A 17,582-nucleotide genomic window follows, 5' to 3' on the forward strand; every position below is an offset into this window, starting at 1 on the left:
GACTCTCCGCCAAGGTCGGCGCAGCGTGACGGACTATGCCATCCAGTTCCGCACGGTGGCAGCAGCGAGTGGCTGGAATGACGAGGCGCTCACAGTGTGCTTTTTGAAGGGTCTTTCCGACACCATCCAAGATGAACTGGCCACTCGGGAACCACCGGACAACCTCGAGTCCCTGATCAAGTTGGCTTCACGCATAGACCAGCGTCTGAGAGAGAGAGAGCTCAACCGTAGATCTCTCACCCTAGCTCCTATCGGTCCCAGCTCCGAGTCTCCACCTTTATCCCCGCTGACTCCACCGGAACCCATGCAGGTTGGACGCATCTCCCAGGCTGAGAGAGACCGCCGGATGAGGGAGCGACGCTGTCTATATTGCGGCAAACCGGGCCATTTCCTCTCCACGTGTCCCGGGCTCCAGGGAAAACGCACTCTCCCGTGCAGGCCTGGGAGGACTGTAACGGGAAACATAACCTCCTCCCATCCATCCAACTCCCGCCTGCTCATTCCAGTTACCCTTTCCTGGGACAACCACGAGCTTCCCCTTCAAGCCTTGGTAGACTCTGGAGCCGCAGGTAACTTCATGGATGGTGTCTGGGCGAAGGAGAATGGCGTTCCCTCTGAACCTCTAAGTGATCCCATAAGGGTTACTACGTTGGATGGAAGCCCTTTGGGATCTGGACTTGTCACTCGTGTCACTACCCCCTTGCGTCTTTCAGTTTCCCAACACCAGGAAGTGATGAACTTTCATCTGACCTCGTGTTCCGAGTTCCCTCTCGTCCTTGGATACCCCTGGCTTCACAGCCATAACCCTCACATCGACTGGTCTGTGGGCACTATCAAGCAGTGGGGTCCTACGTGCCAAGCCACTTGTATCTTCCCAAGTTCCCCGAGTTCCCCTCCCGAGTCTCTAGAATCCATCGACCTGTCCCGAGTTCCCGAGTGTTACCATGACCTCAAACCGGTATTTAGCAAACAGAGGGCCACCAAACTACCACCCCATAGACCTTACGATTGCCCCATCGACCTGTTTCCGGGCACCTGCCCCCCCAGGGTTCGGATCTTTTCCCTATCTCCTCCCGAACGAGCTGCTATGGATACCTACATCAAGGACGCTCTGGCAGCAGGCCTCATGCGTCCATCCACCTCGCCGGCGGGAGCAGGGTTTTTCTTTGTGGCCAAAAAAGACGGGGGATTACGTCCTTGCATCGACTACCGGGGACTTAATGCCATAACCGTCCGTAACCGCTACCCGCTACCCCTTATGGCCACAGCCTTTGAGCTGCTCCAGGAAGCAGTGGTCTTCACTAAGCTTGACCTGCGGAACGCATACCATCTTGTGCGGATCAAACCCGGTGACGAGTGGAAGACCGCTTTCAACACGCCTACTGGTCACTACGAATACTTGGTGATGCCCTTCGGCCTGACCAACGCCCCGGCTGTGTTCCAAGCGCTCATAAACGATGTGCTTAGGGATATGCTTAACATTTTCGTGTTTGTTTACTTGGATGACATCCTCATCTTTTCGAGCTCCCTTCAAGAACACACTAAGCATGTCAGATAAGTGCTCAAACGCCTCCTAGACAGCCATTTGTACGTTAAGCCGGAAAAGTGTGAATTCCATTCCTCTCGAGTACAGTTCCTGGGATTTGTAGTGGAACCCGGTCGAGTCCAGATGGACCCCAAGAAGGTAGGGGCGGTAGCAGATTGGCCCACCCCCAAGTCCGTTAAGGAAGTTCAGCGTTTCCTGGGCTTCACTAACTTCTACCGCAAGTTCATCAAGAACTTCAGCTCGGTGGCAGCCCCTCTCTCAGCTTTAACCAAGGGTGGCAACACAAGGTTTCTGTGGGGAAGAGAAGCTGAGACGGCCTTCCAAGGACTCAAGCAGCGCATCCTCTCTGCTCCCATCCTGACACTACCGACGGCGGATGAACCTTTTGTGGTGGAGGTAGACGCATCAGAGGTTGGTGTTGGAGCTGTCCTGTCTCAGAGGGGTGAAGACAAGAGGCTTCATCCTTGCGCCTTCTTCTCTCACCGGCTTACCCCGGCCGAGAGGAATTACGATGTGGGGGATCGTGAACTCCTAGCGGTTAAGATGGCATTGAAGGAATGGAGACACTGGCTCGAGGGGGCTTCTCAACCGTTTCAAGTGCTTACGGACCACAAAAATCTGGAGTATATCCAGCAGGCGAAGCGGTTGAACTCCAGACAAGCTCGATGGTCTCTTTTCTTCAGCCGATTCCAGTTTATTCTCACCTATAGACCCGGGTCGAAGAATCTCAAACCGGATGCCTTGTCACGAGTCTACTCTCCTGCCATTCGAGAAGATACTGACATGACTGTTCTTCCTGCCGCTAAGATCGTGGCTCCGATCTCGTGGCAAGTGGAGGATACCGTGAAACAAGCTCAAGCCATCGAACCGGGCCCTGGAGGAGGTCCTGCTAATCGGTTGTTTGTTCCCAAGGCAGCAAGGTCCCAAGTCCTTCTGTGGGGGCACTCCTCTCGCCTCACCTGTCACCCGGGCGTAGGTCGCACCTTGGAGTTCATCCAGCGTAAGTTCTGGTGGCCCACCATAAAAGAAGACGTTGCCACTTTCGTCAAGGCCTGTTCCGTGTGCTGACAGGGCAAATCTTCTCACCTCCGCCCTCAAGGACTCCTTCACCCTTTATCTATTCCCCACCGACCCTGGTCCCATATCTCGCTGGACTTTATTACTGGCCTTCCTCCGTCCCATGGTAATACTACGATCCTAGTCATCATCGACAGGTTTTCTAAGGCGGCCAGGTTTGTTCCCTTGACCAAATTACCTTCTGCCAAGGAAACAGCTGAGTTGGTGATTAACCATGTGTTCCGAGTCTTTGGCATCCCGCAAGATATGGTTTCCGACAGAGGTCCCCAGTTCGCCTCAAGGTTTTGGAAGGCCTTCTGCCAACTCATAGGGGCCACGGCCAGTTTATCTTCAGGGTACCATCCGGAGTCCAACGGCCAAACTGAGAGGATGAATCAGGAGCTGGAAACCACCCTCAGATGTATGGTTTCCAACAACCCATCCACATGGTCATCCTTCATTGTTTGGGCTGAGTACGCGCACAACACCTTGTGCTCCTCCTCCACTGGTATATCCCCGCACGAGTGTCAGTTTGGCTATGCTCCTCTATTGTTCCCGGACCAGGAGGCAGAAGTCAGAGTGCCTTCAGCCTCGAGGTTCATCAGACGCTGTCGGCTTACGTGGAAGAAGGCCCGTCTTAATCTTCTGCGTTCCTCTCAGCAGTACCAACGACAAGCCAACAGACGTCGCCGTCCCGGTCCTACCCTGTACCCCGGCCAGAGAGTATGGCTCTCAACAAAAAACTTACCGCTACGGGTGGAGTCTCGCAAGCTGTCCCAGAGATTCATCGGACCCTTTAAGATTGCCAGGAGAGTCAATCCCGTTACTTTTCGCCTGCACTTACCCAGATCCCTTAAAATCAATCCCACATTTCACATTTCTTTATTAAAACCTGTTGTTTTTTCTCCCCTTATTCCGGCAGGCAGACCTCCCCCTCCGCCCCGTGTCATCGGAGGCCAGTCGGCTTATACCGTCCACCGGATACTGGACTCCCGCCGGGTGCAGCGGTCCTGGCAGTATCTGGTGGACTGGGAAGGCTACGGTCCCGAGGAGCGCTCCTGGGTTCCTGCCAAGGACATACTGGACCCTGACCTCATTCGTCAGTTCAGGGCCCTCCACCCTGAGAAGGCTGGTAGGAACGTCAGGAGCCGTTCCTAGGAGGGGGATTCTGTCAGGTTTTGGCCAGGACTGTTCTGGTTTTTGTCACTAGATGTCCCCATTGCACCTTTTTTGTACCTTTTGTTTTTCCCTTGCTCTATTATTGTTTGCACCTGTATGTCGTTCCCTTGTTAGTATTTAATCCCTGTGTGTTCCTTAGTTCCTTGCTCAGTGTTTGTATGTTAGCACCCAGCCCCAGCCCAAGCCTTGTTGTGAACATATATTTTTCTCTTGTTGGATTTTCCAGAGGTTCTCTGGTTTTGTTCTTTTGTATTTTGGATTAGTCTTTTAGGTTTGTTTTTTCCCTTGCTGTTTTTACCACTTTGTGGATTTTCTTTGTATTTTGGAAGTTATCTATTTTTTATTAAACCACCATCTCTAGTACTGCTGTGTCTGCCTCATCTTCTGGGTTCTGCCGATTTAGTGACTGTTTCTAGCACCGGGTCCTGACACCTATATTACAGTAAATATATGACAGTAAATCCCCTGTTATCACTGACACAGCCTAGTTGGTCTAAACTAAAGACTTTCATGATGGATGTTAGGAACATACTGCCATACTGATGTAACAGTATAACTTTAAACCGTCCCCTCGCCCCGACCCGGGCGCGAACCAGGGACCTTCTGCACACATCAACGGTCGCCCACGAAGCATCGTTACCCATCACTCCACAAAGGCCGCGGCCCTTGCAGAGCAAGGGGAAACCCTACTTAAGTCTCAGAGCAAGTGACGTAACTGATTGAAATGCTAGTAGCGCGTACCAGCTAACTAGCTAGCCATTTCACATCCGTTACACTCACCCCCCTTTCAACCTCCTCCTTTTCCGCAGCAACCAGTGATCCGGGTCAACAGCATCAATGTAACAGTATAACTTTAAACCGTCCCCTCGCCCCGACCCGGGCGCGAACCAGGGACCTTCTGCACACATCAACGGTCGCCCACGAAGCATCGTTACCCATCACTCCACAAAGGCCGCGGCCCTTGCAGAGCAAGGGGAAACCCTACTTAAGTCTCAGAGCAAGTGACGTAACTGATTGAAATGCTAGTAGCGCGTACCAGCTAACTAGCTAGCCATTTCACATCCGTTACACTGACAGGAGAGTGGTTGACACATTCACTACTAGTCACACATTATTATTATGAATATAGATAGGAGTGAGTAAAATCTCTAGGGGTTATGTGGGTGAAATATCAGAGTTAGTCTATGTTAACAGAGGGGTCTACAACTAGATATTCATTCAAGAAACCAAAACAGATTATTTACAACAAAAGATAATGAATTAATGACTATCTACTGTGAAAAGCAGTCTCTGTGGGAATTAAGCCGTTAACGACGTAGAACTGCAGGGCCATTTGATGAAGGACTTGAAAGGACTCATCATGGTTGGAGCTAGCTATATAAATTGGAACAAACTGAGTCCGTTGTCATTACTCTACTGTTCATGTCACAACTCACAATACATTTTTTAATCTCCAGTATCATTTGTAATTCACTTTTCTAATTGTTTGTTTAGTGTGGATTATTATGATAATTCAGTACCCCATTATTTAAGACAAATAACACATTGATGTTGCTTGCCATTGTAACCCCAGTCAGACAGACTCACCCAAAGCCTGCGATCATGCGGCAGAACAGGAAGATGCCGTAACCCTGAACGAAGGAGGACAGGAAGGCGAAGAAGCCGTTCACACACATGCAGATGAGCAGACACTGTCTGCGGCCCACCTTGTCCGACATGCCCCCCCAGAAGAACGCCCCCACCATCATCCCCAGGTACACAATACTGCCTGCAGAGAGAGAGAGAGAGACAGACAGACAGAGATAGATAGAGACCGAGACAGAGAGATACTTTAGATTTATACCATATCTATTTGCACAGCACAAAGCAATGCTCAAACCAATTGTCATCGAACCTTCAAACAAACCAACAAATACTGTGTGAATTTGACTGTGTAGATAAGAATTGTTTACTGGTGGATAAAGCTAATCTTAATGGTGGATTCACATTGTCTTCAGCAGAACACAGTGGACATTACTGTTAAATTTTTTTTTTTATATATACAGTGGGGAGAACAAGTATTTGATACACTGCCGATTTTGCCGATTTTCCTACTTACAAAGCATGTAGAGGTCTGTAATTTTTATCATAGGTACACTTCAACTGTGAGAGACGGAATCTAAAACAAAAATCCCAAAAATCACATTGTATGATTTTTAAGTAATTAATTAGCATTTTATTGCATGACATAAGTATTTGATACATCAGAAAAGCAGAACTTAATATTTGGTACAGAATCCTTTGTTTGCAATTACAGAGATCATACGTTTCCTGTAGTTCTTGACCAGGTTTGCACACACTGCAGCAGGGATTTTGGCCCACTCCTCCATACAGACCTTCTCCAGATCCTTCAGGTTTCGGGGCTGTCGCTGGGCAATACGGACTTTCAGCTCCCTCCAAAGATTTTCTATTGGGTTCAGGTCTGGAGACTGGCTAGGCCACTCCAGGACCTTGAGATACTTCTTACGGAGCCACTCCTTAGTTGCCCTGGCTGTGTGTTTCGGGTCGTTGTCATGCTGGAAGACCCAGCCACGACCCATCATCAATGCTCTTACTGAGGGAAGGAGGTTGTTGGCTAAGATCTCGCAATACATGGCCCCATCCATCCTCCCCTCAATACGGTGCAGTCGTCCTGTCCCCTTTGCAGAAAAGCATCCCCAAAGAATGATGTTTCCACCTCCATGCTTCACGGTTGGGATGGTGTTCTTGGGGTTGTACTCATCCTTCTTCTTCCTCCAAACACGGCGAGTGGAGTTTAGACCAAAAAGCTCTATTTTTGAATCATCAGACCACATGACCTTCTCCCATTCCTCCTCTGGATCATCCAGATGGTCATTGGCAAACTTCAGACGGGCCTGGACATGCGCCTGCTTGAGCAGGGGGACCTTGCGTGCGCTGCAGGATTTTAATCCATGACGGCGTAGTGTGTTACTAATGGTTTTCTTTGAGACTGTGGTCCCAGCTCTCTTCAGGTCATTGACCAGGTCCTGCCGTGTAGTTCTGGGCTGATCCCTCACCTTCCTCATGATCATTGATGCCCCACGAGGTGAGATCTTGCATGGAGCCCCAGACCGAGGGTGATTGACCATCATCTTGAACTTCTTCTATTTTCTTCTATTTTCTAATAATTGCGCCAACAGTTGTTGCCTTCTCACCAAGCTGCTTGCCTATTGTCCTGTAGCCCATCCCAGCCTTGTACAGGTCTACAATTTATCCCTGATGTCCTTACACAGCTCTCTGGTCTTGGCCATTGTGGAGAGGTTGGAGTCTGTTTGATTGAGTGTGTGGACAGGTGTCTTTTATACAGGTAACGAGTTCAAACAGGTGCAGTTAATACAGGTAATGAGTGGAGAACAGGAGGGCTTCTTAAAGAAAAACTAACAGGTCTGTGAGAGCCGGAATTCTTACTGGTTGGTAGGTGATCAAATACTTATGTCATGCAATAAAATGCAAATTAATTACTTAAAAATCATACAATGTGATTTTCTGGATTTTTGTTTTAGATTCCGTCTCTCACAATTGAAGTGTACCTATGATAAAAATGACAGACCTCTACATGCTTTGTAAGTAGGAAAACCTGCAAAATCGGCAGTGTATCAAATACTTGTTCTCCCCACTGTATATATATACCCCATGCTATTTTAATATGCAATGTCATAATCACCTCTAGTCCCTCTCTACCTGACATCATATCCCTGCCAGGAGACATTGTGTCCTTCCTAAATGGCACCCTATTCCCTTTCTAATGCACTACTTTTGACCAGGACCCATAGTGCTCTGGTCAAAAGTAGTGCACTATCTAGGGAACAGGGTGCCATTTGGGACTGAACTATTAGGATTTATGGCCCCTCCGTGGGCTCTAGCTGCTAAAGTGAAGGGTATAAAATTGTCACAGTAAAGTATGGAGCGGCATTAAGGCCCATTAGTGCTGATTATCATACATCAATAAGAACATGTTATCACCAAATCTGTTGAATGACTCTGTTTTTGTGTAATAAATTCCACTTCTCCTGAGAGTGGAGATGTCTTGGTAGAATAACAACTTGATAAATCCTGCTCATCTTTTGACTGTTATGCAGGAATAACAAAGGATCTCTCTTGCCTTACTGCCCAAATCATAACCCAAATTATACTGTAGATTCAACTTTTCTTTCAGTTTTGTGTTCAATTATTTGCACATCCCAAGAGAACACTTCATAAATACTTTCACCGAGAACTATTCAATTCCTGTTACCGGGCAGAATGATAAGGAGTTATACAATATAAGTAAGATTTCAGGGATGAAGTCCGTACAGTAAAACACAACCCATTCTCAATCCCACTGTGATGTGATGAGTAAACACAGAAGGAATAAACCTGGACCCACTAGTGTGACACGAATCAATGGGATGAAGAATGTGGTCAGTAATACAGTGCCCTTCTTTGCGAACCATAAGAAAACCTCCCTGGTCTTTGTTGTTGAATCCGTGCTTGAAATTCACTGCTCGACTGAGGGACCTTACAGATGATTGTATATGTGGGGTACAGAGATGGGGCAGTCATTTAAAAATAACACTATTATTGCACACAGAGTGAGTCCATGCAACTGATTATGTGACTTGTTAAGCACATTTTTTACTCCTGAACTTATTTAGGCTTGCCATAACAAAATGGTTGAATACTTATTGACTCGAGACATTTCAGCATTTCATTTTTAATACATTTTAAAACATTTCTAAAAACATAATTCCACTTTGACATTATGGGGTATTGTGTGTATAAGTGACACAACATCTCAATGTAATCCATTTTAAATTCAGGCTGTAACACATCAAAATGTGGGAAAAGTCAAGGGGTGTGAATACTTTCTGAAGGCACTGTACTGGGTGACTTTATCTCTGCATCAATTTCACCCACTGCTGATCATGGTCTTGGAACACTATGAGATATCCTTCTCTATTATTAATGCCAAAGTACTGTTCCTGTAGCCTCTAATCTCAGGAAGATGTTAATCTTCTCAAGTCTAAACAGTATCCACCTTTAGTCATAGTCCTGCTATGGCCTACCAGTCCATTTTGAATCTTTCTAGGATTGAATTATTTCATGCATTGATAGAATGAATGCTGTGAAGTCCTGGTCAAGAGACTTTTCCGGCCTCCCGGGTGGCGCAGTGGTCTAGAGCACTGCATCGCAGTGCTATGCTGCGCCACCAGAGTCTGGGTTCGCGCCCAGGCTCTGTCGCAGCCGGCCGCGACCGGGAGGTCCGTGGGGCGACGCACAATTGGCTTAGCGTCGTCCGGGTTAGGGAGGGTTTGGCCGGTAGGGATATCCTTGTCTCATCGCGCTCCAGCGACTCCTGTGGCGGGCCGGGCGCAGTGCGCGCTAACCGAGGGGGCGGGTGCACGGTGTTTCCTCCGACACATTGGTGCGGCTGGCTTCCGGGTTGGAGGCGCGCTGTGTTAAGAAGCAGTGCGGCTAGGTTGGGTTGTGCTTCGGAGGACGCATGACTTTCGACCTTCGTCTCTCCCGAGCCCGTACGGGAGTTGTAGCGATGAGACAAGATAGTAATTACTAGCGATTGGATACCACGAAAAATTGGGGAGAAAAGGGGATAAAATTTAAAAAAATAAAAAAAAATTAAAAAAAAAAAAAAAAAAAAAGAGACTTTTCCATCAAACATGATTCCTTAAGAGGACTCAGACACCATCAAAATATTTTTTTTTGTATATAATAAGAAACCGACATATAAACAGATAAACCGACGAGTAAACAGAAAATGGCGTCCAAGGGATAGCTCTCTCATTACAAAAGCACTGTCATTTGTATTTTAAATTTCAGTCGCTATGACAATAAAGAACAGATTGCAGATAGATTAGGCCATATTCTGATTACACATGGTGTGATATAATTTAGCCTGAAGCATTGACGTCTGGTCCAAATAATTGCAATTCAGGGTATAACAAGATACACCTCATTCAGATCTCATCTGCCCACTGTTGTGGATATATGGGGATCTGACTTAACTCTCTTACTTCAGGGGTCAAACTGGGGTCATTCACACTTGGCCATAGTCGCTGATCTGAGGTCCTTTTTTATGATCTAATGGTTGAGATTAGGATTTGGGGAGAGTCAGCAAGCAATTCGGCCATCTTGATACAGCCCTGAATCCAAGGCATTAGGATGACAGCATACTCCTTGACCTCTTCCTGACAAAAGGGACAACACAAATAATAGTGATTTATCAAATACTGCCCATACTTTTCCCCACACTGTTTTCCAGGCCTTAGATTTCCATTTAACACAGCCTGACAAACAGACATTTGTGTTACACATGCACTAGGACCATAGATTGTTTATCACATTTTAGAGAGGGTACTTCAGCTTGTTCCCTTATGTAGTGATGGTGGAACACATCTATACAGTTACATATTGCTGTATGTTTTTGGGACAATGTTATATTGATACTTTGACTCCAAGTATTGATTTGTAAAGCGCTAGTCGGCTGTACCTGCATCATATAGCTTTCTCTCCATCTTCTTTTTAAATAGTGAGCTAACATGTTTTCAGCACTTTTATTCTCATGCTCTCTCATCTCTCTGCAGCAGACATATGTTTTTTTAATTATTATTATTTTTTACTTTTACCCCCCAATTTCGTGGTATCCGATTGGTAGTTACAGTCTTGTCTCATCGCTGCAACTCCCGTACGGACTCGGGAGAGGCAAAGGTCGAGAGCCATGCATCCTCCGAAACACGACCCAACCAAGCCACAATGCTTCTTGACACAATGCCCGCTTAACCCAGAAGCCAGCCACACCAATGAGTCGGAGGAAACACCGTACACCTGGTGACCGTGTCAGCGTGCATTGTGCCCACAGGAGTCGATAGAGAGCAATGGGACAAGGACATCCCTGCCGGCCAAATCCTCCTCTAACACGGATGACGCTGGGCCAATTGTGCGCCGCCCCATGAGTCTCCCGGTCGCAGCCGGCTGCGACAGAGCCTGGACTCGAACCAGGATCTCTAGTGGCACAGCTAGCAACTGCGATGCAGTGCCTTAGACCACTGCGCCACTCAGGAGGCTGCAGCAGACATATATGTAATATGTTTGGAACATGAAATTGCAATAAAATCACGGTATCTAATCGTAATACTAGAATCCTGAGACTCGCAATACATATCGTATCGGCACCTAAGTATTGTGATAATATCGTATGGTGAGGTCCCTAGAAATTCCCAGCCCTACCCATAAGGGAACCCTTTATGGTTCTAGGAAGAACCCTTTCCCCCCACAAATAACCCTTTTGTCTCAAAAAGAGAGAAAGGAGCCTAGGATGCCAGATATCTTATAAAACAGTAAAACAGTTGAACCATGATCATACTGTCTAATAGCCCCTAGAGGACGTCCGAATACCTCATTCATGTATTGATTGTTGTGTGTTTTACTGCACAGCATCTGAGGTTTTGATTATCTCAGCACTGGCGCCAGGAAATAACGTGAATCATGGGGGAAAGACATCTACAGTATCACTATGTTGAAATACTCTAGCGTCCCATTCACCAACTGTCTAGAAGCATTTAGCCAGCTACACATGGTTGAGTGCTGTACTGATTGTGCAAAACCTATATTTATATGCTAGTATCCTCTATATGCTTTTCAGACACACAAGTACCCATAAAAGCTGTATGACTTCAGACAATATATTTCTCTTTAACTGTGCAGCTTCTAGTCTACAGACTATAGTCCCCTGCTACTCTTGTTATGACCAGGCACTTTGCTAGGCGCTAGTTTGCTCCTGTAGAACCCAAGCAATTATTACGCTGCACAAACTGTTCTGCAAAAGGAAGCAGCAGTGGACAGAGCATCCGGTGGTGAAACAGGGTTGGCCACACTTTCTAAGAAGTATGATACTAGTGCATTTAGGAATGTTCGATCCACACACATTACACATGGTTACTAAATAAAGTACTGCTAGACTAAATGACATACAGGAATAGATATGACCAAATAGACATTCACCCCTCAGTTAAGACTAGCTTAGAAACAGACAGCCCGTTTGTCAGAGTGGCTCAGTGCTCCCCATTATCTGTAGCGAGGGGGGGGGGGGGGGGGTGAATGCAGCTTCATTCAAACCTGCAGGCCAACAGAGGGTCAAGTCAATTCACATGTTATCCTCTGTCACGGGCTTTCACCTTACCTTCCGTATAGAAACCATGTGAGCAAAAGGCTATGGCCCAGAAGCCTGGTGGATGGAGAGATAGATGACATAATGTATACACAGGTCACATCTAGAATAGCTGGGGAAAGGCAGGGTGAACTTGTGTGTTTCTATTCCCTGGTGGGGGCTAGTAGGTGTGAGAGAGGAGAGTTGTGATGATGAGGTGATCTGTGGCCAAGCAGGAGGTGGTGAAACAACATGACTGTCTGGGTGATTGGGTTCTCTCAACAGGGTGAAACGAGACTGAATCTTTGACAGAAAAAAAGACACCCTACTACACTGCCCTTTTTTTTTTTTAGACCAGAGGAAAGAATGCCTCCTACCGAGCCCTCCAACACCACTTTCAGCAACATCTGGTCTCCCATCCAGGGACCGACCAGGACCAACCCTGTTTAGCTTCTGAGGCAAGCCAGCAGTGGGATGCAGGGTGGTATGCCTCTGGTCCCAAAAGTGAAGAGAATATACAGTATTTGAATTTGGACAGGTTAACCTCATGGCAACGAAACTCTACATCGTCCCATAAAAAACACCCTGCATCAGAACTCTGTCCCAAAGCACTCACATAGATCACAGATATGTCAAAACACATCTCCAAAACAGGGAAATGTTCAACAAACAGTCAGACATGCACCAACACACAAACCCTAAAGGGAAAGGTGCTGGAGCTGAACAGTGCGGCAAAACACACACACACACACATACACCCAGTCAAGTATCATGATTCAGCAGCTCTTGTAAACTTGACAATGAAGGGCAAAAAGAGATAATCAAATAAATTGTAATGGGGTGGAGAAAAGGGCAGATGGAGAAGGTGAAGGAAAAGGATGTAAACAAATAGAAAAGGGCAGAAAAAATTAGCATAGCGAGAGGAGAACGAGGGAGAGAAGTTCAGAAAAAGAGGAAAGGAGTGAAGAATAAGAGAGTGAGAGATAAAGCAAAAGAGAGGAAACGGAGTTCAGAGAAAGAGTGCATGAGAGGAAGTGAAGAGAGAGAGGGGGGGGACATGGTGGTGGTGTTTTTTGTGCTGTCAGATCCTAAGGAGCCCCCTAAGAGTAGTGAGAGCGCTCAGCTGCATCATGGTCTCTTTTCCGATTTCACGCTTTGATGCTCTTCACTCTTAGAGGGGTAAACTGTTTCAGCGCCACACAAAACCCTGTTCTATTCATACTGCATATTGGGGAGTACGGCGTGCCTGTCTGAAGCTAATTCTGTCACTGTAAACAACGGTCTGGTGGTTTCCTTTTATTTGTATTTTTTACTGTTTTCATACTCTCTCTTTACCTATCCTCTCGTCTCTTTTCTCCTCTCCTCTCTTCTGATCTTCTTTCATTTCCTGTCTGCTTTCTTTCTCACTGTGCTGATCTCTCCCCGCTCTTCTTTTTCTGCTTGTGTCCTCCTCTTCTTTCCTCTCCTCTCCTCCACTCTCCTTTTCCCCTCCTCTCCTCGCTTCTGTTCAGCTCCTTTACACTGAGCAGCGTGTAATCATATTTGTACCAGATCATGTCAGGCTTGATGGGATTCGTGCCCCCTCTTTTGCCGTAAGAAAACCACCACCTCTGCAGAAAAAAAGATTGGGTCTCTTTGTCATATTTTTGGTTGGTGGGGGTAGAAAAGATTTCAATGAAATCTTTATGAAATTATACTTATCTTGGGCCCAGGGGTGCAAGCACAATGGGATGACTCATTCAGCTAAGTAATGCTTCTAAGCTCCCTTGCATCAAGGGTAATGACCAGATAGGCGTGAAGTATTTTGATACTATGAGTGCTCGATAAGAGAGCCCCCCCCCCACACACACACACGCTCTCCCACCCCACAGCCCTCTACCACACACACTCTCTCTGCGGTAGCAGCGGGTAGTGTAATCTCTGCAGTGGCACTGCGATCTCACTGCAGTTTAGCCATGCTCAGCTGCCCCTGGCCTGGACCACGCAGATACTCACAGCCTGCCAGCTGGCTACCATATACAGAGAGAGAGACAGGGGGAGGGAGGGAGAGAGAGACAGGGAGAGAGAGAGAGATAGGGGGGGGGGATAGGGATGGAAGGAAGGAAGGAAGTGGTAAAAAGGAGGAAGGAGGGAGAGATGTAAAGAGAGAATGAAGGAGACAAAAAAGAGGAGGGATAACAAAGGAGAAAGAGACTAAGAAAAGAAAGGGAAAGAGAGTTACAGAAAGAGAAAGGGAAGAAAACAGAGGAGGTGGAAAGTGATACGGTGAGGTGCTTTCTCATTCCTCCATCGTTCCCATGCAGCAGTTTAGATTCCTGTGGGATCCTGTTAGGTACACATTTTATTCTGTAATTTAATCCGATTGATTTCATTGAATTTTTCATATTGTATTATCCTGTTACACTGGGCTCAGTTTGACCAGCTTGCGATGCAAAGCCTCAGTCTCTGGGATGTTATTCATGTTTCCCTGTGATGGGTCTGCATGGAAACAACTAAGTAAACTCAGGTTGAACTAACTAACCAACGAAGCACTGACACCTGTGTTGTTTGTATACAAAATGCACAGATGTGTATCCCGTCCTCCGTGGGACGGGAGGACGCGGGCGGATTTATTGGAATATTTCTGTAGCTCTAACCCCGCTCTGAAAAAGAAAAATGACAAAACTAAATGAAAAGAGACACATCTGATGATGATCACATTGGACTCCAACAAGGTCAAAGTAACTCCACAATACACAAACACAATCCCCTTCAGCCTGAGTCACCTCATCTGGGGAGGGAGGGAGGGAGGGAGAGAGAGAGAGAGAGAGAGAGAGAGAGAGAGAGAGAGAGAGAGAGAGAGAGAGAGAGAGAGAGAGAGAGAGAGAGAGAGAGAGAGAGAGAGAGAGAGAGAGAGAGAGAGAGAGAGAGAGAGAGAGAGAGAGAGAGAGAGAGAGAGAGAGAGAGAACATGAATAAGGGTAAGCAGAGCATGGAGCAGTGGAAGTAGTTGTGCTATGTCTCACTGTGCAGGGGGTGGAGGGCTGACTGATTCTATGTTTTTACAGTATGACATTAACACAGGCAGCCCCTGGACACACATGTCATGTCAGACTCGATAGTGATGGATTACAGACCTGCAGCCATCTGGACTAGTGTGACTCCAAGTGAACACATTGGGACAACTAGTCCCTCAACAAGGACACAGAAACCAACGTACCGTTACACGGTACTCTGTGGACAACAGTAATTTAATCCTGTTGTGATCTTACAGAAGCTTACAGAAACTGCTAAGCACTCATGTTTTAAACACACACACACACACACACACACACACACACACACACACACACACACACACACACACACACACACACACACACACACACACACACACACACACACACACACACACACACACACACACACACACACACACACACACACACACACCCCTAACTGCTTACCTAGCCATCCAGATCTGGAGTTGGAGCCACCCAGAGCACACATGTCCGTCTCGGCGCTGGGTAGAACGAACCCCACCACGAACACCTCCACCCCATCTGACATGAGGGCCAGGCCCAGCACCAGGAACAACTGCCACTGGAACCTGCCGTGGCCACACTCCTGGATGATCAGCTCATACTGCTGGGCGAGTTCCTCCTCGTCCGCCTGCCTCTCCTGCTCCAGCTCCTTACGGTCTTTCAGGCTGTCTGTGACGGGCTGCCCCAGAGCCACCTGCCCCTCCCTGGCCCGCCTGTCTCCGGCCGCTGGGATTCCCTGGTACTCCCCTTCGTAGATCTCATCTTCGTCATCATGGCCCTCTGTGGCGTCGCTGGCATCACTGGCCTGGTCGTTGTCATTGTAGCCTCCGTCCTGCCTGGGAGGGTTACGGTAAAAGTCGTCCCCCTCGTCCACCTCGTCCTCGAAACGGCTGTATTTGCGCTGGGAGTACTCATCTGTGGTGCTGTCCACGACCTTGTTGACCTTTTTCACAGCGTGCCGCTTGGCCTCCTTGGCGATGTCCTTGGCCCCCTTCACTAAGGAAGTCCTGTTTTCGTAGCTGTCGTCCATTTTAGCTCTGATGGACGTTCAGGGGTGGGAGTACAGGGGGGTAGGAAGAGGGCGGAGGGAGATGGATGGAATCCGGCAGAGAGGTTTGGGAGCAGATCAGAGTGGTGGGTCTGGAGATTCAACAGGGAAAACCCTGAAGTCTGCAGTCACCACAGGAAGTTACCCTCACTGGCTGTGGTGTTCATTGATCAAGCTGTGGAAGCTAGAGAGAGAGGGGGTGGGAGAGAAAGAGCAAAAGAGAGAGAGAGGTTCCAGTCAGATAAGGTGAATAACTTGTGAAGTTTCTACAGCTGCATTCATAACCAGACAAACAGGTGTTGCAGAAAAACAGCACTGACACCTAACTCTCTTAAACATTCACTCGCTGTCCTGCCTGCCTGCCACTTTCCCCTTTAATAATTTCCTTGAGTGATGTACAGAAAATGGCTTTGGCCGTATTACACAGTTTATATTCATGAAGTATATTACATTTCTAGGAGAGCTCCCCTGTTCTATATTTCATGAGTCTCCTTCAGTCTCAGGTCTTAAACAGAGACATGAAATATGCTGACTCATGATCAAGGTTCTGGAAAAAATGGATTTGTCTTTAAATAAAGCGCTGGTATATAAGAGCAGGTGTGGTGACCCAAGCGGAACCGTAGTGTCATCCTTAAATCCATGCATGAGGAGGATCCACGGGAAACACTGAAGGCAAATGGCTTCTGTGTCACCAGCATAATGTACAAACACACACACACTGTGTGTTCGAAGGAAATTGATTTGGCAAAGTCACTGATTTCATACACATGAATTAGGACACACAATGGGCAGGGGGAAACCCTCCCAGCCAGAGGAGGCCTGGGTTGGCAAGAGGGCACCCTCAGCAGAGTGGAAACAACCGGATGCATCCGGTTTTCAGGGGAAATGAAAAGAGAGCCTGTGACGTGACTTCCGCTTTTGGACGTTAACAACGCAACACTCCATCTTAACTCCTCCTCCACATTTACTGGATTGGTTGAATAGTGCAGAAGAGAACCTCCCCTCTCGTCAGGATCAGAAAGAAAGAATTGCCGTTCAGGTGTTTCCTTTACGCCTGCTACATTAGGTTAGCAGGCAGGAGTGTGACCCCAACATAACCCTGGAGTGATTCATTGTGAATGATCAAAGTGTAAACCAAGACCTACAGTATGTCACAGATTGACTTAATCGCCCTGGCTGAACTCTTTCATACTACAGCTGCATAAAATATACATTGCTGATTGGAGGGAAGAAAGAAGTTAATTGGGAACTGTCAAGCAATTGTCCAATGGAAGAAGGCTTTGATTCTGGTAGAGACTGAGAGGTGTGTCCTTATTTTGTAAGATTATAAGTGCTGAAATGTTATATTTTTTGGTATTTTTGATTAACAAGTGTGGGTGTGTGTATCTCTGCATCCGTTCAGTGTGTCTCTGAGCTGCTCTCCATAGGGCCTAATGAACATTGAAGCTCTGTCAGGAGGCCACAAATCACCTCCCAGGCTCCAGCTCCCATTATACAATTTTACTGGGCAGAATGACACCGCTGATTCAAGGTGACTCTGCTAATCCCT

General features: G+C 47.2%; 1 protein-coding gene across 1 annotated transcript in view; it reads right to left on the reverse strand.

Annotated features, from left to right (window-relative positions):
* The window catches only part of LOC139576644 (synaptic vesicle glycoprotein 2C-like), a 43,219-nt gene that overhangs the window by 18,179 nt on the left and 7,458 nt on the right, over positions 1–17,582 (reverse strand). Inside the window, exons 2-3 of the mRNA XM_071402943.1 lie at positions 15,409–16,217; positions 5,369–5,549 (exon numbers count right to left, since the gene is read on the reverse strand). Of these exons, the coding sequence (XP_071259044.1) occupies positions 5,369–5,549; positions 15,409–16,015 (788 nt within the window). The 5' untranslated portion in view covers positions 16,016–16,217. The remainder of the gene's footprint in view (positions 1–5,368; positions 5,550–15,408; positions 16,218–17,582) is intronic.

The sequence above is a fragment of the Salvelinus alpinus genome, chromosome 5 (genome assembly GCF_045679555.1).
Source record: "Salvelinus alpinus chromosome 5, SLU_Salpinus.1, whole genome shotgun sequence".
Lineage (NCBI taxonomy): Eukaryota > Metazoa > Chordata > Actinopteri > Salmoniformes > Salmonidae > Salvelinus > Salvelinus alpinus.